The sequence below is a fragment of the Schistocerca gregaria genome, chromosome X (assembly GCF_023897955.1).
Source record: "Schistocerca gregaria isolate iqSchGreg1 chromosome X, iqSchGreg1.2, whole genome shotgun sequence".
Classification (NCBI taxonomy): domain Eukaryota; kingdom Metazoa; phylum Arthropoda; class Insecta; order Orthoptera; family Acrididae; genus Schistocerca; species Schistocerca gregaria.
In genome coordinates this window covers 814,055,028-814,077,902 of record NC_064931.1, presented here as the reverse complement: position 1 = coordinate 814,077,902, position 22,875 = coordinate 814,055,028, and the positions used below count along the sequence as shown (strand labels likewise).

Here is a 22,875-nt window from a genome sequence, read left to right as displayed (position 1 = left end):
CTTTGTGGAAACTTTTTTAAGGACATGCGGAAGGTAGATAGCGAATAAACTATTGAAAGAAACACATTTTGCTTTCCACATGAGAGAGGAACATATGTTAACTGCGTGCCATCTTTGTGTTCCAGGTTACAAATGTTGCTCAATGTCACGAACAGCTGCATCCATCCACAACAGCCTGGAACCGCACTAGAGATACGACTTCACAGCTGGTCGCAGCACTTTTCGAACGGTAGACCATAGAAATTTCAGCTGTCGTGACACAGTTCGCGCACTGCTTGAAGATCGAACATTGCTTCCAGAATTCTCAGGCGTTAGTAACTTCTTCAACAATTTGTGGCGCAACGGTCCGGCAGCGTTTCTCTGGAGCAATTTCAAAATCGCTAGTTAATTCGAACTTCCGAATCTTGTTCTTCAACCCCGATGTGGAAAGAGGACCTCTCCGTATCCCTTTAATGTGTCGACAACCGTGAAGAGCAAAAGCACTATTGCTGTTTTTACTAGTAAAAGTATGCCTACCTATTCCAGACCCGTGTTGACTGTCTGCAATTGTAATGATCACTGATGCTTGTGCTTCAGCACTACGTCGCCGTACCAATACCGCCGCCTAACGGCAAGTTATCACACAAACACTACCAACGCACATTCTGCAGCGCACAGTATGAACATAGTTTTTATGCAGCTGTGTATCCTCACGGGAAATAGTTTTCCGTCCCCCAAGTAGCGAAAGTTTAATTATAATCACCCCTCACCAAATTCATTAAGAGCATCGTGAACTCAGAGCACTTTTGAAAAAAAAAAAAAAGACTGTCAATTTGGCATGTACATTAAGTATGGAAATCTCAGACCGTCAACAAATCGGGTGTCTAATTTCAAAGCTAAGTTGTAACCTTGTGCTCAGTCATTCCGAGGAATCGGATAAAATATGACATTTGGGGATTTAACGTTGAATAAATAAATAATGGAAACTCAGTAGTGTATCCATAACAGGTATTAGGAATATAATTTAAAAACGAGGGGAAAAAAGTCAAATGCACTGTATCATGATAGATGGCGGCTACAAGGTGTCAGCCAAACCTGTTCCCTTTGCGGCACTTAAATGTTGTACACACGTATGACAGCTGCATGAAGCCGCAGCTATTGCAAATAAGAGAAGCTGACGGCTTCCTCGGTACCGACGTCGGACTAAAAAAAAGTAAAATTGCCCGCGCCCTTGAGATAGTGGCTCTCGCGTGGACCGGCGGCCTGTATTTATTACCGAATTACCACCTCGTTAATGCGTAGCGCCTGTTTACTGAGATTTATGGCCAGAAACGATTTAAAACAGCTGCTTTAATTGAAAGTATAATCCAAGATTAGACTGGCCCCTTTGCGTTAGGGTGAAATTGCTCGTCTGCCAACTCTTTTGAACGAGAAACCGCGAAGCCTCTCTGCGATTCATCTCGCCTCAGACATTTCCTTTTCCCGCCGGGAAGAGGAAAAAAGAAGAAATCAAAAATAAACCACCGAATATTTCGCTTTTCGGATCCAAAAACCCACGCTGCAGGAGAGTTTTTACAGAAGAGGGTATTAACACCGATTGCGAAGCTTAGCCAAAGGTGATCCGCGGACGCTGTAGGTTCCTCCCGGGTGTAATTTGATGGCCAGACGGCGTACGTTCTGTCTGAAAGTCGCCTTCCCTTGAAATTCCCTTCTTCGTGTACTCGGTCGACAGCCGAACAGAATTCTTCACAAAAATTTACTTCTTGCTCACAACGATCAAACTTAGGCTCGGATTTAGTTTTCCAATTTAAATACTTTGTTGTTGTACCCAGTCGGATTAACTATAATTTAAAAGCGCTGACAGTCGTTTTTGCCAATGCAGAACAGAGCAAGAAAATTTCTGCAGAGGATATCTATTTTTACTTCTCATTTAATTAACTACACGACTGGGTTTTGTGTGATGTCCTTAGGTTAGTTAGGTGTAAGTAGTTCTAAGTCCTAAGGGACTGATGACCATAGATGTTAAGTCCCATAGTGCTCAGTCATTTGAACCAATTAACTACACTAGATTTACAGTAGACATTCGTCGTCGTTTCCTCGTGCATATTTTTTTCGGAATCTTTGTCCAAGGATGAGTTGAACCGTACAAGGGAATTTTTCATATATTTCCGACCTATTTTTTCACATTTCTTCAAATTATTCACTTACAACAAGCGTGATATGTTGGCGTTAAGACTGAATATACTGTAGACGTAAATTCATCGGAAATTTGTGCGCGTACGTGTAAAAACGTTCTTCTCATTAGCTCTGCCTCACATGTCCAATCTTTTTCCGATTTTTGCCCTAAGTATCTCCTTCTTATGAATTATAGCCGCGCGGGGTAGCCGAACGGTGTAAGGCGTCTTACACGGTTCGCGCCCCCCCCCCCCCCCCCCCGTCGGATGTTCGAGTCCTCCCTCGGGCATGTGTGTGTGTGTGTGTGTGTGTGTGTGTGTGTGTGTGAGTGTTGTCCTTAGCGTAAGTTAGTTTAAGGTAGATTAAATAGTGTGTAAGCCTAGGGACCGATGCCCTCAGTAGTTTGGTCCTATAGTCCTTACCACAAATTTCCAATTTCTTAGGTATAATAGTGTCTACAATCCTCTGCTTGATGTTCTATTTCTTTCTCCAATACTTTCCCAAAATTTTAGTTATATTCAATTTCTGACGTCATTATCAAACCGTATATAAATTCAGTTTTCAGATGTATCAAACGTTACAAAGGTTTACTCTACTCTACTTCATTTCTTGAGTGACTGAAATCGGGTGTTGATATTTGAAAGAGAATGGGGACCAAATCCGTCGTTCCCTCATCAAAGGAAAGATTGCACGAATCGTTGCTTAGCGGTGGCCATTACAAAAGACAATAGCAATACGATATATTTGAAAAAAACTATTTGTGCATTTTTCATTGCTTTTCAAACCGAATACGCTTCACTGCAGGTTTCTATGAATGAAGTTGTGCAGTGTTTCACAAGAATTTCAGCACTTCCTACCTTTTAATTTGTAAGAGAACTTACTTCGACCTAATTTTACAATCTCTTGATGCTTTTCATCGTCGATTATAACATAGGAACCGCAAAACCCATTCTCTTGCTCGATAACATTAGTAATACAAAAAGAAAACAAGCAATATTCCCTTCTCAATGCTTCTGTCTTTAGCTTTCAGAGCTTTCTTGTGCTCTATAATTGTTGCAATGTATCGTATTCCCAGACGTCATAACAAAAATCTTATTTCGTTAATTTTTATCGGCATTTAAGTAATGTGCCTGCTAAAGAACTGGGTCTAAAATATTTACATCTCTCAGTACCTTAAAACAAAGCAATAAATGTCATCACCAAAGTTCTTTTCTGACTGCTGCGGTGCAGCATAGGAGGCAAATCTTCCTACCGCGAAACTGCTTCCGATTTCTCCTCGTAGTACTCTCCTTCATTGCATTAAGACCATTTTCTCTTTGTTCAGTTCACTGAGATAATTTTGTTTTTGTCGTCCCACCGTGTTTTTTCTGCAATTTACTCGATGAATTTAGGGAAAATATTTACTATATTCTACAATTTGATTAAGATGCAACGTAAAATCATTGTACGAATTGAGTGAACTAGCATTCGACATGTTGCTGGAAGGGGCTCTCTGTCAAAGTGTGGACACTTCTTGCTTTTCATTTTATTAATCAGTAGGATTCCTGTGTTTCTATATGAAATCATAATCGGTGCTTTATGCGTTATTTCGTGAGTATTTCTGGTGACTAAAGAACCGATCACAATACGAAAAAACTGATGAAACGTTAAGAAACAACATGCTCTAATCACAGTTAATCACTCAGAAAAACAGGCTAAAGTGTGTATACCCCGTTAGCCTAACGCTGAGGTACTTCTATTATGCCATTAGGTTACAGGCATATTCATGTCATTACCTAAAATACGGTATTGTTTTTAAAAAATAAACCTGAATTCGTTGCATTGTCAATTATATTTTCGTGCTGACTACTAGAACATTTATAAATGAACTAATCTCAACTTTATTTCAGACATATTTGGTTCTCACTTACAGGCGTTCCAATGTCACGTGGTTCCCTTGCGATATTACTCGGGATTTCGTCCTTTCAACTGCTGGGATAAATTTTTTGCTTGGAATTGTAAGGCTCCCTCCAAAGACTTTCGCAAACAGCCGCCAATAATCTGTTTCTCTCATATTTATATGTCTTCTTAATTATGTTCAAATGTTTGTATTTATGTGCACAACGGACCGATTGGCCAACGTCAATGCTGATTGTATCGAAAACGCCGCACTGTATCGATTTTTTTCTTATTTCTTATTTCTCAGTACAAACAACCTTTAAATACCCTTACAAACTTTTCAGACTCTTTCTGACCACCCTGTAAATGAACTGAACTAGAAACGGCTAATGCCCATCAAAGTCAACATCTGATAACTGTCTACCAGGCTAGGAGCCAGTTGCCTCTACTCACAAGAATATCCTTTTTCGCCGCAAGATAGTGAGCAAGTGAAATACGTGGAATTGTCGCGGATTTCACAAGGGTCGTGTGAAGTCTAGTAGCAGTAGGTGAAACAGAGGTAACACTTGTCAAAAACGTGTGTGTGTGTGTGTGTGTGTGTGTGTCTGCTTTTTTTTTTTTCGACGCTGCAGCTGCTGTCGTGGGAAGGATGTAGCACAACACTCGCAATACTGCAGCGTTAAAGCGTCGATTTGTGCCACGGGGAACATTGTACACAGATAGTTACTCGCTTTCCCTGCATCGCGCCGGACTGTGAAGCGTGGTAGATTACTTGTTCTCGATATAAGTGGATGGGTCTGAAGAAGGCGATGTTTCAGTTTTTTGTGAGCCTCTAGCAATCTCTTGGCCAGGGGCCCCAACATTCATATCGCCGTGCCTAATTCTGTTAGGACGCTATAGTAAATGTAACACCCACTTCTTCTTTAGCTCGTACTATTCACGTCTCGGTGCAAGTATCTATATGCTCACGTAAAGGTGAAGTACCCACAAGGGGTGAAACAGTACCTGCACTTTGTAATTAGAAAGAGGTAAATATTAAAGTTTATGGTTTTGAACATTTCTTGAAAACGACTGCCAAGAACCATTACGTAATTTTTTATGCACCGACACTCAGCTGTTTAATTGCATTTTGTTTTAAATACCGGCTTCCGTTTGTAGCATCATCTCATCTTAGGGTCTAACACTCACTCATTCCTTTTTATTATCTACACCTATACGTTATTCTATATTATTCTTACATTGATTCTCAGATGTTGCAATTTTATTTTTCATTATAAGCTTTTTCAATGACTTGTAATTTTATTGTAAATTTTTTCTTCTTTTCCTACTTCTGGAGTCAATGTTTTCTGCAATGTGTTGTAATATTTTTTAACACCGGATGCATGAAGAGGCATTACTTATATCTCTGCTCTGGCTTGTTGTTCATAACAAACATCTGTGGTTGGATACTCTTGGACACGCGGCATTTTGTGCAAGGGTACCTGTTTAGTGCAGTAGGCGTTAAGCAATTCAGCTGCGGCAGTAATTATACGGATTTCGATGTGAATATGATATACTATAATATGTGATTAATATTTGATCATTTCTTGGTATTAATTTATACCACCTATGTATAATTGATTGGACTTCATGTATCTATAGTTGTTTCACGTTTTGTCTTGACGTGAACCGATACAGTACTGATGGTGTAAACCGAAGCCGGTAGTTATCAGGAAAGACAACTAAACAGATACGTCTAACGTACGGTTCAGTGAGCCCTCTGCCAAACGCTTATGCGTGAATTGCACAGTGCTTATGTAAACGTAGATGTATAAAAAAACTAGTGCTTTTGATTAGTATTGCGTGTTCAAATTGTCTTTGACGATAGTTAGCATGCTGTGTGGAATTTGTCTGTAGTAGCTGACCTCGCTGCTATGTGGTTATTACCTCGTCCCACATCCAGGAAGGTACGGAACACGAAATGTGAATGTACGACACAGTGAACACATAAAGAATCCTACTTTGTGGTACAGTTAACAGAGAAGTTACGATTGAATACCTTCGGCGTAATGGTATAGTTATATTACAACTTTCTCGGCACTTGAGTATTAAAATAATGAAATTAATAACATTGTTGTGAGTTCTAGGAAAACAAACATGGGAAACTACTGCATGTAACAGCGTTTTTACGAGTCGCATACCCAACGGGCAGCTGACATACAATGGGGAAAAAGAACGTAGGGAAGATTGAGCATTAACCTCTTATACAATGAGCAAGCACGCGACGTATGAGTCAAGTAACAGTTTGAGTACTTCTGGCTCAGAATAGGCGAACTCTGAGCCGACATTCGAGGAAATATGAATGACCTTCAGAACGTACCTGCGTCTTCACTCGTTCCTATCTGTTTTCACAATGGAGGAAGTACGTAGCACATGTGAATCCACTCTGTTCCTCCCAAATGTTGTTTCTGTTCCTACACTGCCAACATCACTAAACCCTGGTTGTGCCCAGTAGAAGTACCGGGCTCGAATCCTATTAGTGTGCATTTTTATCGTCACAGGGCCGGCCGGTGTGGCCAAGCGGTTAAAGGCGCTTCAGTCTGGAACCGCGCGACCGCTACGATCGCAGGTTCGAATCCTGCATCGGGCATGGATGTGTGTGATGTCCTTAGGTTAGTTAGGTTTCAGTAGTTCTAGGGGACTGATGACCTCAGATGTTAAGTCCCATAGTGCTCAGAGCTATTAGAGCTATTTGAACCATTTATCGTCACAGGAGACGTGGTGGCGCATAGAGGGTGTGAGACACTGCTAACATCAACAACAAAAATTTGTTCTCAAATTGAAGTTTGTACTGAACAGCACAGTGTTTAATAGGCACGGATCTCCCTTGCCTTCCTCTAGCCTTACAACTGATTTATCCAGCCATAGTGGGACGCACAGATTAACCACGGTGCAACTTGACATTTTCTGCATCAAAAAATCAGTGCCGAAGATGAAAGAAGCGATGAGAGAGACTTATCGATGACTGACCCTCGGACCGGGGCCCAAACTGGAGATGCAATTTTCTCCCACAGCCAAGATTCGAACAGGTTGCCTCCAGATTGAGCGCCACCACACAAATGTGCGTTTGCTTACTCCGCTACGGAGGAGGGTCGATATGAATATCTTGGAGCCTTAGAAGCTTTTTACTTGTGGTGCTGCGGAAGACTGCTAAAGATTAGGTGGATAGATCGGAAAAATAGTGAAGATGAGCTGAATCGCATTGAGGAGAAAAGAAATCTATTGTAGGACTTGACTAAAAGAACAGGTCGGTTGATAGGACATATAATGAGGTATCAAGGAATCTTCAGTTTCGAAATGGACGCAGATATATGTGGAAACATTAAAGAGTGAAACCAAAGCTTGATAGTCGTAAGCAGATTCAAGTCGAAGTAGCTTGCAGTAAGATATGCAGAGACACTCAGCCTTGCACATAATAGACTAGTGTGAGAGCTACATCAAAACCAGGCTTCGGACTGAAGACCGCAACAATAACAACAGACGTGTTTGTCAGTATTCGTTCCCAGTTCTCTTACTACTGGAAAGTACTTGATTGAAAGATACTCAGTACCACTTCCATCTACCAAACCTTCTATAACGTGCCCCATCTGTCCATCACAAATGAAGGCTCCCACTCCCTTTCTGCCTAACCGAAATCGTGCTATCCCCCAATTATCATGCTGAAACTATGTTCTTCGCAGCACGAACATCTAAAAACTTTTTCCACGAAGTTATACACAATACTGGAACGTTATCGTGTCTGGCCAGATAGTCGCCCTACGCCAGACCCTCGCAAGCAGCTGTTGGGCGAGCAAGCTACAGAGCTACAGCGAGTCGTACCTTGGATGTGTGGGTGCGCAGGCTGGACTCGGTGGCGAAGCCCTTTCCGCAGATGTTGCAGTGGAAGGGCCGGTTCTTGGCCCGCTCCACCTGGGCGTCATGGTTGCGGAGGTGCTGCTGCAGGTTCGACAGCTGGATGAAGGCGCGCCCGCACTCTGGCAGGTGGCACTTGTACGGCCGCTCGCCTGCAACGTCAAAACACAGCGTACCAATCTCAGACTAACACTTGCAATGTTAATATTCTTTTATTGATACGAACAACTTTCACCTTGCACTCAAAGCAACTGTTCAGACTGAAGACCACCTAGTTACGATTGGTTACTGATGCATCCTCTCCCACACGATCTGATAGCATCTACTCAAAGTATACGTTAGAATCTCGGATAGGACGACAGGTCGATACTTTAAACCTCATTTACTGACCTGGTGATACAGGATGTCTCAAACTTCAGGTTCAAAATTGTGCAGTGGTGGACCAGCATAAAATGACAAGGAAAGCATACACCTCGACAGGACACCGATTTTACTAATCTCTCACTTAACAAATGCTGCTTTCATACGATGCGCTTGTCAATCCATTCTAAGGAAGCGAAGTTAAAAGTTTTACGAGCCTGTCAACTACCATACGAGGACACCAGCTGTCGAGCAGCGGCGTCAGCGTAACCGGTTAGGGCGAGCAGCCAAGCAGTGTACTGCCATCCAGCCTGGTAACTTTTTTCTGAACCTCCTACAGGACACATGTATCGCTACGGTTATGACCTGTTTACAAACAAATCGATCACTTTTAGTATCGAAATGAAGAGATCTGCAACACAGTAGGTAGGAAAATAGTCAATCACGGCCCATTTCATTCGTTTAAATTCTGGGGAATTTTGCTGCCGAGCGAAGCTTCAGTTCTCTTGTTTTTACGTTGACTCGCGTGACACTATTGCCAACCTCGACGTTCGAGAGCTAGCTACAGATTGTCATTGTCGCTATGTCTGTAACTTGGCGAACTTGTCTGAATACCTTATTTGTCCAAAAATAGAACTGTTCTACTATTGCAAATTTCGTATTGTCTCAAACACGACAGAATATCGAACTTCCTGGCAGATTAAAATATATAGAGAATATCAGTTGAAAAAGTTTAATTTCCCTCTTACACTACTTCTGTGCTAGGAATTATATTAAACGTCACCTCTTAGATCACTGCAATATGATCTTTGTATGTATCACATAGTAATTTCACAAAATAAAGGTTTCTTTGAACAGGTCTGCCGGACGTTTTTGTCTACAGGGCAGAGAAAAGAGTCGTAAGAGGTGAGAGGCGACAGCCTGAGGCTGGGCTTCCTCCTCTCATTTTCTCATTTATTTCTTTAATTAATACTAATCTGAGGTCCGATCGTTTGTATTAAGACGAGTTTGAATTCATGGGGGTAATGAGTGATTGCGAGATTTATCTTTAATTGGTTCTTTAGTTTATTTTGTCTATTTATGTAGTTTCATTTTGAATACGTTCTGTGCACGATTTTGGCTATACAAGGTGCACGTTTTCAGGGAAGCTCTGTGTGGGGTCCGGCGTTAGTGGGTCGGGGAGGTATTTACAGCCGGAGCCTACCCGTGTCCCGAGGGCCGCCCCCGCAAGAAGCCACGAGGAGGAGACAACGGAAGAGTTGGCCTGGGTCGCGTTCTGAAGTGACGGGCGCCAGCACGTCGCAGCTAGCGAACGACGGAGGTTTCCTCCGGAAATACGCTTGTAGACAATACGAGGGACTCAACTGGGCAATATGACGTCTTTCCAGAGGACTCTCTATGGCGAGAGGGATCATAAACATCACTCTGTTGCTAAAAAAGACGAGTCTCTGGAATGTCACTGAAGCACTGTTTTGAACAGATGTTTCCTGTGTTTCGTGAAACTGAAGCGCACTGTACGTCTCTTTCTCTGCTTGTGGGAGCGGAAATCGTAACCGATGTGCAGAGCCTCGGAACAGATTTGGGCGCCCTTCGCTATACGCGGGAACATTTTTGACTGGCTTTTTCTTATAGATGGAGTAAGTGGTAGTTGATATAATACTGTACAACCCTTTCATCCGTATTGACTTCTGAGACGGAGCTCCTATTGGCTCTGGGAGTTGCGCAGCACGGAGATCAGGAGGAGAGAATCGAGCCAGTCTGGAGGGCTATTCGGTTACAGGCAGAGTTGGAGGATGTTGGTGTATTCAGCAGCAAGCAGTCTTTGACTCGGCTTGCGCACCTAACTCGGTACTTTTCGCGTCGATAGCTCGCGGAGGAGGAGGGAAGCACTTGACGATATGCAGCTGGTGAACTAGCGACTCATGTTGGCTCATCTTCAGCGACGGCAACGCTTGCTTTCCTACATTAGTCGTCAATTCGACGCTACCCACAGAGTCAGTAATGAAGTTTACGAGCAATCGATTTATGATTTAGCTAACGTGGGTTTGTTAGATGGTGGATACGTGTGTTTGTGAGACTCGCCGGTGCTTACTAGCATAGAATCTTTGGCTTTGAACTATTTTCTTACTTCAGTTGTGATTTAATTTCGCGTGTGGTATGACAGATTTATTTTCCTCATTCCTTGCATGTTTGGTCTTACCTCCTAGTATTTCAGCTGACTGTTAATATCATTATTTTTTCTGTTTATGATGTGTTCTTGTGTAGTCAGTTTTTTACATAACTTGCATTTTCTTGAATTTTTCTAAAGTCGAGGAGAGCCTTTTCAAAACATTAAAACTGAAATATCCAGGACAGTGAATTTAATTTCGTGGTTATATTTCGCGCCTTCCCTTTACTATATACGGGGACTCCATCGCCATAACTTTGTTACTAGGGCCTAGATTTTAATTATATTAATGTCTCAGCAGTCGACGTACTTGCTGCCGGCCGCTGTGGCCGAGCGGTTCTAGGCGCTTCAGTCCAGAACCGCTCGCCTGCTACTGTCGCAGGTTCGAATCCTGCCTCGGGCATGGATGTGTGTGATGTCCTTAGGTTAGTTAGGTTTAAGTAGTTCTAAGTCTACGGGACTGATGACCTCAGATGTTAAGTCCCATAGTGCTTAGAGCCATTTGAACCATTTAAGGTACTTGCTAGCGTTTCCGTTGCGCGACACTTGCATGGTAACTGGGTTTATGGGAGCAGTCTATTGCGTGAGAGTCCAGGCGTGACGGGCTCTTTAATCGAACTTTACTTCGAAGCTCAGACAGAGTCTCGCAGGTTAGGCGACGACAAGCGCCCGTCTTGTTCCCTCGCCAACAGTTTTCCATACTTCGAACGTTCGAGATCTGAAAATCAAATCTCTTTCGGAAAATCAATACAGCCAAGGCTCGCACAAAAGCTAAAAGGTATTTCTGCCACAATATCAGTCGCACTGCTCATCTGATATGGCCATTCGTACAACCACCCCTTTCGTAGATAGGAAATACTCCAACCACAGAACCCAGAAAGACAGCAACGGACGTTTATGATCAGAGTGACATGTTCATGTCTCCGTGTTCTGATTTCGAATGAACTCTGATATTAGTCACCCACTTGGCTGCAACGACTTCGGAATTAGTTTGACTTTCTGCACGATGTACGTTGCTCTAGTTAATCACTGTGAGTGCCGTGGATCAGTGTACTGGTATCCTTGAGCAGTGAGCTCAAATCAAAATCTGAGCTTTCTTGCGAGTCAATGGCTACGCTGTAATGGAATGTTTAGAACTAATTTAAGAAAAATTACAAGTAAACATTCTTGTGACATCCAGGTTAGAAGGAACGGAGCACTACTTCCATCGAACAAGGGCTGTGAAGGACATGGTCCGGCGTCTTGTCACAAATCATCCGCGTACTGTTTTGGAGCACTTTAGAGAAGTCACTGCAAACCTAAATTCGAAAGGTCGGGCAGAGTTTCCGGGCACAGAAACAGAGAAAATCTCGTCTAAAAATGCGACCGAGTACCGCAGTAGGGAAAAAAAAGTCAGCTGGTTAAAGCTGCTTAGCAAAGGAAACTGTCTGTCACCTTCAGTAAATACTCATAATGTAAGAATTGCATTTCTTCATGAAGTTATTTTCCTGCGTGAAGGTGTTTTTTATTTGAAATAAGCACTTTTCTCATTTTCGACAAGTTAATTTCCTCCCTAAAGCATCGTCAAGCGACCTTTCACAAGAATTGCATTATGTGCTTAAAGCACGTCATTTTAATTTTTAGATGTTGACCACGCCATGTGATGTTGCGTGATAATACCCAACTGAGCGAAATTTGTTATTCGCAAATAAAATGAAATAAACTATTCATTAAAGAAACATTTTCGGGCAAGAAAACGCGTCCGGCCATCCTGATTAAGGTTTTCTGTGATTTTCCTAAATCGCTCCAGGCAAATGCTGGGATGGTTCCTCTGAAAGGGCACGGCCGACTTCCTTCCCCGTCCTTCCCTAATACAATAAGACCGATGACCTTTCTGTTTGGTCTCTTCCCGCAAAACAACCCAACAACCCAACTCAGGTAAGAAAAGAGTTTATTCAAGAAATGTACTGCGGCTGTTGGCCAAAATATAAAAAGGGATACTGCATTTGGAAACTGAAATACTCGTAAATACCGGTGTCGAACTGTTTGTCGCTTGATACAATTTGTTTACAATGCTTGACTGAAAGAAGTCGACTTCCTGAAAGTTTAGACATGTGAATAGAAAAATATACGCTATAAATAATAAAGGTACAGAAGAATAACTTCATATCTAAGTGATGTACTACATGTCAGTAAACGTGTTATTTACACTCATACGCAGACCGCTATTAGACGGTTTACGCTATACATACCAAAGACACAGTTCGATTGGCTACATCTGTAGAAATACACGACAAACATGGTAAAACCGCAGAGGCTGCTTTCTACGAGTCGCTCCAGACTGCAGCTGGCGCGGTGACAAAAATCCCGTTGTCACGAATAGCTTACAGAGCGCGTAACTCGTTTGCAGTTGAGGGCTGCGGCGGCGGCGGACAAGGTGAGGAGGCGCTAGCGGACAAAAAACGGGCCGTTGCGGTTCACATGTAAATTACTCATCTGCGCCGGAAGCGCTCTCGGCAACTCTTTCTTCGTGGCGCTCATGTGCGCCGAAGCAATTAAATTCGTGTAACTGTGCGTGGATTCCTGCAACGCCTCTCTCTAATTTCATCACCTAATTACGAGTAAAATAGAGTGAAATCGATACTCATTAGGGGTTCGTCAGGTGCCTTCACCGGTTTGGGAGAAAATGATACGTCCACTCGCAAGGGGATATAATTAATGGGGTTAAATATATGTTTTATCGATTGAAAACGCTCGTTCATTTTAACACCGATGCGCGCTAAATTGGGCTGTGTTTTAAGATATCACACCCTCTTTTCCGACCGATAACGTTTATTTTCAAACAATCACTTACGGCCAACTGCTTCTCCGAGACATTTCGCAAACTCCTTCGAAGAGCAGCAGCCACGCCGTTCCTATCCGGGCACAACGTCATATGTAAACAAACTTAATGCAAGGGAGATAGCTTACAGTTGCAGGTCTCGTATAATTCCAGCTAACTAGACGGAAGGATGGCAGAGGAAACTGACGTAGTGTCACTGAAGGAACCCTCACAGTGTTCCAATCTTGTAACAACCAGTACCGCGCAAGATTTAAAACTGCTTCAGCCACGTAAATTATGTACTGTACAAGCGACTGTACAGTGCACGATAGAGAGGGTGCGTGCCCCAGTCCTGATTACGAAAAGGAGGTATCTCGTCGTGGGTAAGTATGTGAAGGAACCATCGCATTATACGCCTTATGGAGTTTAGCAAAAGCACGGAAAATCTAAATCTGGATCTGAATCAGCAGTCCAGTGCCGCCTGAAGAGCGTTGTCTCCACAGTTATTTCGTACAACGCAGTTACTAGTTTGGGCCCTAAAAAGTACTCAGAAACTACGCAGTTTCCAATATAAATTGCTATACCAGAGCTGCAAACTACTACATTGGACAGCAATGTTAGGTTGTAAGCACACGCTGCCCTGTAGAGTGGATAACATAATATAGATGTAAGACCACGCCAGTTGAGGGGAGAGGCTCAAACTGCCATCGCCTCCGATGGCGAGTGGTAGTAGACTGGGCGTTGGCTGACCAGGAGCAAAAGGCTGAGCGAGCTGCTGCCTCGTAGACAGCATCAGCGGTAGTAGCCTACAAATCTAAACTCTTTCCTCTCTTCCTATCTTTCTTCCTTGCATACATATATTTTTTTTAATTTTAAGCATTTCTGTTTTGTAATTAGTTATAAGTTTCCAAGTATTTAAAACTGCTACTTTCTTAAAACTCTAAGAGCCCAATTTAGCTTAATTTTAAGTACACGCACAATGCAATATGCGAAAACACGACTAGTCTTAGTCACTAGGCGACTGGTCAAATGTAGATGGCATCTAATAAAAATAAAAATTTACGAATTGTTTATAACAACACACGTACTTTGCCGGCCGCGGTGGTCTCGCGGTTCTAGGCGCGCAGTCCGGAACCGTGCGACTGCTACGGTCGCAGGTTCGAATCCTGCCTCGGGCATGGATGTGTGTGATGTCCTTAGGTTAGTTAGGTTTAAGTAGTTCTAAGTTCTAGGGGACTAATGACCACAGCAGTTGAGTCCCATAGTGCTCAGAGCCATTTGAATCACACGTATTTAAGAACATGCGCCAATTTTGCAAACGATACCAAACTGATCAGTCAGTAAGAAAAATATAAAGCTGTTAGTCGGGTAATCGTTGATTTATTCACCAACATAAAGCTCGTGAATTTTATTGGAGTAATCACTACTTTTCGGCATCACTCTCGACGAGACTTTAAGTCGAAGGTGCATGACAAAAAAAAAGAGAAACATTACCGAACTGAACGTAGGTCACTGACATAAGCACAGTTGTATATTTCATTCGATTGACTTTCGACTTTGTGTAGCACTAATGTGTCTCTAACATAAATCATAATTTATTTTTAATCCGAATAGGCGAAATGAGTAACGGGTTGGATCGGGATAACAAAAAGAAAGGGATGCGCTTTCATTTGGTAAAGATTTTTGCAAAAAAATCGTTATTTCGAAATAATAGTTTGACGCTTATCACTCCTTACAGTATAGATAATCTTGTGTTTGATTCCATTCGCAGTTCCGGTGAAGGTGGAACTCCGCTCTGCTGCGGCGTTAAGCATATTTTGTCAATGAATTTGCCAGGCCCATATCACAGACATAAACACGAGTTTACATCAACTGTTACGGCAAACACAGGTCGCTCCGGAACGGCTGGACACCCCTGGAGGTTCCGAGCATACGAAGGAGATGAGCATTTTTTTCCCCTTTTCTGTTTAAGAAATTTGAGATAGGACGCGGAGTATTTGTAAAGAACGGGGGGCGAGGGGACAGATTGCTTCCCTACCCTTTTAGAGAATTTTATGAATTAACAGAGCGTTCATCATTTGTTTCCATCACGAATACGTCATCGGGAACAAATGGAAGATAGCAGCGGGGGAATAAAGAATGGGAGCCGTGCAGCGGAGGCGCATCCAGCACTCTGACCTCCTCTTCATTTCTACCTAAGTGTCTAGAAATACGGCTGCTTACTTGCGCCGAGATCTTTTTCCTGCCATTTGCAGGAATATATTCGTGTTCAGGTATGAAGCGACCGTTTCCGTAGAACTAGGCTTTGCAAGTGACTCTCGTTGGTGTATTAAGCTCGCATATCTAGTATCACTATAAAATGATCTGCGGATCAATAAACAACTAATACCCAGTCCCTGGGATGTTAAACACAAATAAAAAATGAACGTAATATCCCATTATCGGTGCGAGCCTCATCCATCGCCTACTGTTAGAGACGCAGAATATTTCAAAAGGCTTTCGGACTGATGATCCACACTCGGAGGCCTTCAGAATCGTCTTCTCTCGCCACTGGATGCGACATAATTGCTCTCGGCCTTACATCGAGCAACGTAACAGTATTCAGAGAAAATCTAATAATTATATCATAGCATTAGTAGTGATTTTATTAGCTAGAGGTCGCGGAACTTGTTAGCTTCCATCTGCCAGACAGCAAAGCCGCAGGGTACTAGATGACATGCATGGCTGATTACGCAGCCTCAAAGCAACCAGGCGACATGTAGAGAAACAAAAACAGTGGACAGTTCTGAGTCTCGTCAACAGAGCGCTAACTGAGACGTTAAACCAAATATATATTCTTCTTTAGTAGGTGGCTAGAATTGCTGCCTCTGGATCATGGGGTCCCGGGTTCGATTCCCGGCTGGGTTGGGGATTTTCCCTGCCTGGGGACTGGGTGTTTGTGTTGTTCTCATCATTTCGTCGTCATTATCATTCGTGACAGTGACTAGATCTGAACCGTGAAAAACTTTGGACTGTGTAAAAATTGGGACTTTGTACGGGCGCTGATGACAACGCAGTTGAGCGCCCGACAAACCAAACAATCATGCTTCAGTAGGTGAACCTGCGATAGCAGTCGCCAATATACTAATGGTGTCGACCGCTAGAACAACTAGGTAGACCGCGGTTCACGCATTCCTGGCAGTATCGTCGCATAATGGCATCGCTTTTGTTCCAAGGTCGAACGATTCGCCGATTATTCCAACCGGCTTCTTTGAGTCCCACTACACGGCCTGTCTCAAATGCTGACATCTGCTTATATTGTTCACGCACCTGTCTGTGAGGAGTTGTTACTGTCCAACTGAGTACACGGAATGAAATTCGCAAAGACTTTATGCCCAGGTCTCACCATGTCCCCTGTTTACTATCTTTGTCAGCTGCGCGGTGAAATTGCTTGCAGCGTTACACATCCATCCGGCGGCCGCCAAAGTTTACAGTATTGCATTTTCCTTCGATACCTGTATGAATATCAGATTTGCATAACTCCTTCGAGGTGCGTCATCTTTTTGTTTTTCTTTTCTTATAGTGTATTTCTTCTTCTTTGGTTGGTGAACTTGTGATAACAGTCGCCGATTTCTTGGTGTAATGCTGCAAAATTGTCCAAAGGGTCTACAAATAATGGTGTACCACTCGCAACCATTTAACACTGCAAAATAACAGCGGAAGTAAAAGGATCCTAACTAATAGCGATGGGAGACAAGCGTGACTCCTTGTCAATGATAATCGGTTTTAAATCCAATAGGAATACTGCTGTAAATGAATGAAAGGCTATTTCAACGCGTTTCCGAGCGAACACTAGGAACGGAACTTCATGCACTGAACATCCAGAGCCGGGCACCACACAAAAGACGATTACTCACAGCAGCACATAACGCTGCACGTCTTAAATGGATCAAACAAGACAAAAACTGGGAAGTAACTGGCTGGAGGCGTGCAGTGTGGTCCGCCGAGTGGCCACTTTGTCTCAAAAGATGCGAGGCGTCCAGTGCACTGAAAGCCCAGTGAAGCGTTTAACCCGCGGTATGTGAAGGGTGTAGTTCACACCATAGGTGGTTTTCTGATGTTTTTAGGTTTTTTGTATCATTACCTGAACACATTCATTCAGGTTACCGTGAACATGAATAAGGATGTTTATTCAACGTCATCGGTGGCCAGGTGTTTCTTCTGCATCATCATGATGACTCTGTTGTGGACTTATCCGCTTTCCAAGATGACAACAGCCTGGTTCACAGGTCTGCAAGCAAACCATAGTTTGACGAACATACAGGTACCCTACTGCACCTCGAAAGGCCCGCTGAACAGTCCGATCTTAATCTCATTCAACTTGTGTGAGACTATTAACGTAACAGGCAGATGCCTAACACTTGAAGAAAAATGAAAAAGAATAAGACTATATGGAACACCTTCGAGGACTTCACTTTGATAGTGAAACGGTGCAAGCAGAGGCTTCGCCAGCAATGTCAGACACTCTACAGTGACGATATCAACAAACTGGTCACTAGTTGGGAGAAATGGGTTCGTTGCCAAGGTAGCTATGTCCAGAAACAAATATGTAACACGAAGAATAAAGATGTTGAATGTTAGCTTTGTCTCCGACGAACGCCCGTTGTAGCTACGTACTGGATTCTATTACTTAGAAAGTCTTCGAGGCACTGACGTACCTGAGAACGTATTCCGTATACTGGGACCTTCGGTGGCGGTCTGCAGCGTTGCAGTGCTTCAAATGCATTGCGGAATACGGTGGTCAATGGAAGAGAGATCCCATTGAGCAGTTGCAGGAGTTGGAGTGGGCAAGATGTGTCAGAAAGGACAACGAACCTTGGGCAGCAGCGGCGTGTGTAACGGAGCGCCGGGCGCCGGGCTGCGCGGGCGTGCATTGTTCGGACCCGAGCCATCTGGAAGGCGCGCGGCGGCTGCGCCACAAAAAACCCGCGTTCCCACACTGGCCTGCCAGCGCCGGCCGGCCCCCGCCCCCGCTGCCTTATTTAAATTATTACGTTATTTACGTACTCTTTAAAATATATACCGTCTTATGACAGGGGCCACCCCCACATTCCTGTGCTGCCGGCCGCTCTCTACCCCGCCACGGCGATGATCATCAGCAGACGCGTCCCTATCTCTCATTCCTACTTCCTGTTGCTACTGCCTCAGCGCTCGAGACACGCGGGCTTCCACTTTCCGGCCGAGGACTCGGATTTGGATTGCCGTGCTTTCCCTACGTCACTTAAAACGAATTCTCGGTTGGTCCCTTCACACAGGTCATTGTAATTATATCCTCAGTCCTCGAAAGATCAGAGACAGTGCCGCTTGTTATATAATTGGGACTTAATCTCTAACTTTTATTCCGTAATTCGAGTAAACAAAGCGTATTTGGTGTAGAACCAATCAATTTTGGTGCTGATTAATTATTTACGTTACTTATATTTTCTGGAAACGAAAAAGAACAGGGCAAGAAGCCCTGCAAGCATTAGGGAATAGGTTACTTTTCCTTCCAAAGTGCGGTCATTAGGAACTCAAATGTTGGCGAAGACCTACACGATTTCTAGATTATTAAGTATGTTTTAGCCAACTTGAAAACAATGTATAGAAGTGAATTCTACATCTACATCTACATCCATATTCCGCAAGCTACCTGACGGTGTGTGGCGGAGGGTACCTTGAGTACCTCTATCGGTCCTCCCTTCTATTCCAGTCTCGTATTGTTCGTGGAAAGAAAGATTGTCGGTATGCCTTTGTGTGGGCTCTAATCTCTCTGACGCAATACTATAGAAATGGAAGAGGAAGTAACTGAGGATGAGGTGGGAGATACGATACTCCGAGAAGAATTTTAACATAGGACTGTAAGATCTAAGTAGAAGAAAGGCTCCTAGAGCAGATGACATTCCCTCAGAATTATTGAGATCTTTTAGACAGGAATCCGTGATAAGACTATTCTGCCTAGCGAGCACGACATAAGGGACGGGCGAAATACCTTTCGGCTTCGAGGAAAATGTAATAATTCCAGTTCCAAAGAAGACAGATGCTGAGAAGTATGAATAGTATCGAACTATCAGTTTCATAAGCCATATATAGTTGTGGAAACAATGGTTCTTCCTTGAACAAACACAAATTCTTCTTGTTTAACAACCAAACATGTTTCGGTGAAGTTTCACCACCGCCTGTGGGTTAATTTATTTTATTAGTATCACACTTTGATGTTCATGTGAGTGTCTGGCATTTGCGGTACAGTCGATATTTCGTTGCATTATCAGATATACTCTTACCATACGCCGCAACGAATGTACCACACTGTTTATTGTTATTATTATAATTATTATTATTACTACTGTTCTTTCTTTCCTAAAAAACATGATTCATCGTAGCGATACGAGTGTTTTAGTGGATGCTTGGAAGTTAGAAGAAAAACAGTAAATGGAGTGACAAGAAACCCAGTATGGGCAGAGCTCTAGTCAGGCGCTCTCGAATGATACGTAAGAGACTCGTAACATTTTCACTTAGATTTCTTGTAAATACTTGTAGAGAAGGTCCTACTCGAGCAACTAAGGTCTGTGACCCTTTGGGTGTGTGCTTCCCTTGTAAGCGATGAGCTGTCCCAGAATATTGTATTGATGAATAAAAGTACGCAGAATATTTTAAGATGTTGATTTGTTTCTTTTCAAAAGTAGGAATTATACGAGGAGCAAAAATTGGTGAACTTAGTTGTCAGTAATGTATTTCTTCCAGTTCAGTTGTTGTTGTTGTTGTCTTCAGTCCTGAGACTGGTTTGATGCAGCTCTCCATGCTACTCTATCCTGTGCAAGCTTCTTCATCTCCCAGTACCAGGTACATCAAACAGTTTGTAGCATTCTGTTCTATTTACTGACCGCTGTTTATATGCTACATTAACTATTGGTGTTATTAATACTTTTTTTAGTTGTTTGTGTTGTAGTCTTCAATCTCAAGACTGCTTCGATGCAGCTCTCCACGCTAATCAACCCTCTGCAAGAATCTTTTCATTTTCGCTTAACTACTGTAATCGACATTCATTTGAAGCTCCTCACTGTAGTCAAGCCTCGGTCTTACTATATAATTTTTGCCCCTGTTCTTCTCGTCGATACCAAGTTGAGAATTTCTTGATAATTCAGGATATGTCATATCAAACGAACCTCTCTTTTAGTCAGGTTGTTTCTTTTCTCACCGATCCGATTCAGCAATTCATGCGCTATCAGATCTACCAGTCTAATCTTCAGCATTCTGCAGAATACTTCCAACACAGGCTTCAATAAACAGTTTTCACTTCAAAATTAAGGGAGAGCCCGTTTTCAGAGATCCACTCAGTAACTGTTCGAAAACATCGTTAAAAAGTGCCGTGTTGCTTCCTCTCTTCTCGGTTCAGATAGCCGAAGCGCAGTACTTTGGCCTTCGCTACAACAGACGGTGTTTCCTGCAGGCTGCCGGGTTCGACGCCCGGCACCCTCCCGACGCGGCTCATTTCCATACGAGCACAATATTTTTTCCTCCTTAATGGCGCATCATTTACATACTGGCTGGCCGGCCCGGAGGGTCCGGGAGGAAAGGGTTGCGAGAGCGGGGAGGGAGCCGCGGTGCGATAAAAAGTAAATCAAACGTGGTACCGCAGGGCCCGTGCGGACGTACGTACAACACAGGACTCCTTATAGCTAGCGCTGCAGCAGCCAGCAGCTGGACACGAGGCTTCGTTTTCCCGTACTGCTCGACAGCATACGCTGCATACATCCTTACGATCGGCTCAGTGAGTGACGCTTACGAAGCTTCCCCCTCAGCTTTGACATTACGAATACGTGGTAATACGGTGGCAGGAAGACGGAGCATCGAGCATTAACTCCCAGCCTCCCCTGTTCCTTCCAGTTTTCCATGTTAGTATGTACTTACTCGTGTGATCGGTCCACACTATTTCACATGGAGCTACACTCTACGATAACTCTCCTTTTCGAAATGAATTACTCAGTACACAAAAGCGTGTTATGCAAGTAATGTATGGCGCTGGATGACGATCATCTTATCACCTAAAAGAAATCTTTTAAAGCGTCACGTATTTTAACCACAGATTCACTATATGTACGAGATTTGTTCTAAATGACCCATCATATTTCATTAGGAACTATAATGTCCATAATTACGACGCTAGATGAAACAAATCGGTATTTTTGGTTTTCTCTAATGTTCACTTCGGCTCAAAAAGTAGAAAATTGTACTGCGACGATGATTTCGGTCCACCTTTCCAATGAATTAAAATGTATGAAAGATTACGAAGATAGTTTAAACCCAAACTGTCAATGTTTCCTCGTTCTTTCACTCCACAAATTAATTTTTGTTTAGACAGTTATAGCTTGTATAGCATATATTTCAGTAAACAGACAGCATGCATCCATGTTTGAACATTAATTATGTCAATAGCCTATAAATCGTGACGATATGCATGTCATAAACTGAGTGGTTACTGCAGACGTCTTGTATCTAGCCATCCAAACAAGTCCTTTTACACCTCCAAAGAGGAATGCTGAACAACTATAAACCGCGTCCTTGAGAAACTGCAGGTAGGGGAACGCTACACTCCAATCTGGAGACGGGAAGCAGGTAGGGCTACAAGACATTCCTGTTATCGAGCGGTCAAGCTACATTATCAGATGAACCACACTCCGATTCATGATGCTGTAAAAAGAAACACACACACACACACACACACACACACACACACACACAAAACCCAATAATACGATTTAATTTTTAGCGTTAGGATATATGCATTTTGAATTAATAAGATCGTTATCAAACCAGCTGGTCCAGTATGACTGAATAGCTGACTGAGTCGCCAGAAATCACGGGAATACAAATGATGCAATGTTAACAGCGAGTCACTCCTCCGCTGCTGAAGCCTGTACAGTTCTTTTCCCTCCATACATCCTGACGGACCACATACAAAAGGCGGCGATCTGAGTAACAGTGAATAGTCGATCGCTCCGCTCTGTACGGCGCTGCGGAGCTAGGGTACTAGGTATCCGGCTTTTGAGATCGCGTCCGGTCAGATGTTACAAGTCCAGCCTGTCCCGCTTTTGTTATGCTTTTTAGCGATAAAATAAAAAACGCACAACCGTGGCCCATTCGAAGCTAATGACGTAAGCGGGAGGAATAAGTATAAGGAGGAATAAGGAGATATATTATAAGGACGAACCAATGCTATTCTTCCGCCTACATCCTATGTTTTTCTTCGAAGGTCGAACGATCCTAACACACACTGTCACAACCACGCCAGGAGCAGAGCGAGTGAGGTGAAGTAGAATGTGCGCATCTGCCGATGCCTTCGCGCCCCTTTGCCGCCTCCATATTTCTGCGGTCAACGCGGTAGATTGTTAAGCGAATTAGCCCGGGTTCGGTTCCTGGGTGCGTCGGAGATTTTCTCCGTTCGGGGACTGGGTGCTGTTGTGTCCTTACTTTCGTGTCGCCTTAGTTGACGTTACTATTGAATCGGCTGAATGGTCACGGCCCGAAAGCAAATAACTTTTAAAAAAGGAAAAAAAACTCGTCCCGTCATGCTCGCGCGACGCTCCTCTTACCCGTGTGGAGACACGCA

General features: G+C 43.3%; 1 protein-coding gene across 1 annotated transcript in view; it reads right to left on the bottom strand.

The window, feature by feature from the left end:
* The window catches only part of LOC126298617 (zinc finger and BTB domain-containing protein 24-like), a 972,133-nt gene that overhangs the window by 79,136 nt on the left and 870,122 nt on the right, over positions 1-22,875 (bottom strand). Inside the window, exon 9 of the mRNA XM_049990024.1 lies at positions 7,891-8,075. Within this exon, the coding sequence (XP_049845981.1) occupies positions 7,891-8,075 (185 nt within the window). The remainder of the gene's footprint in view (positions 1-7,890; positions 8,076-22,875) is intronic.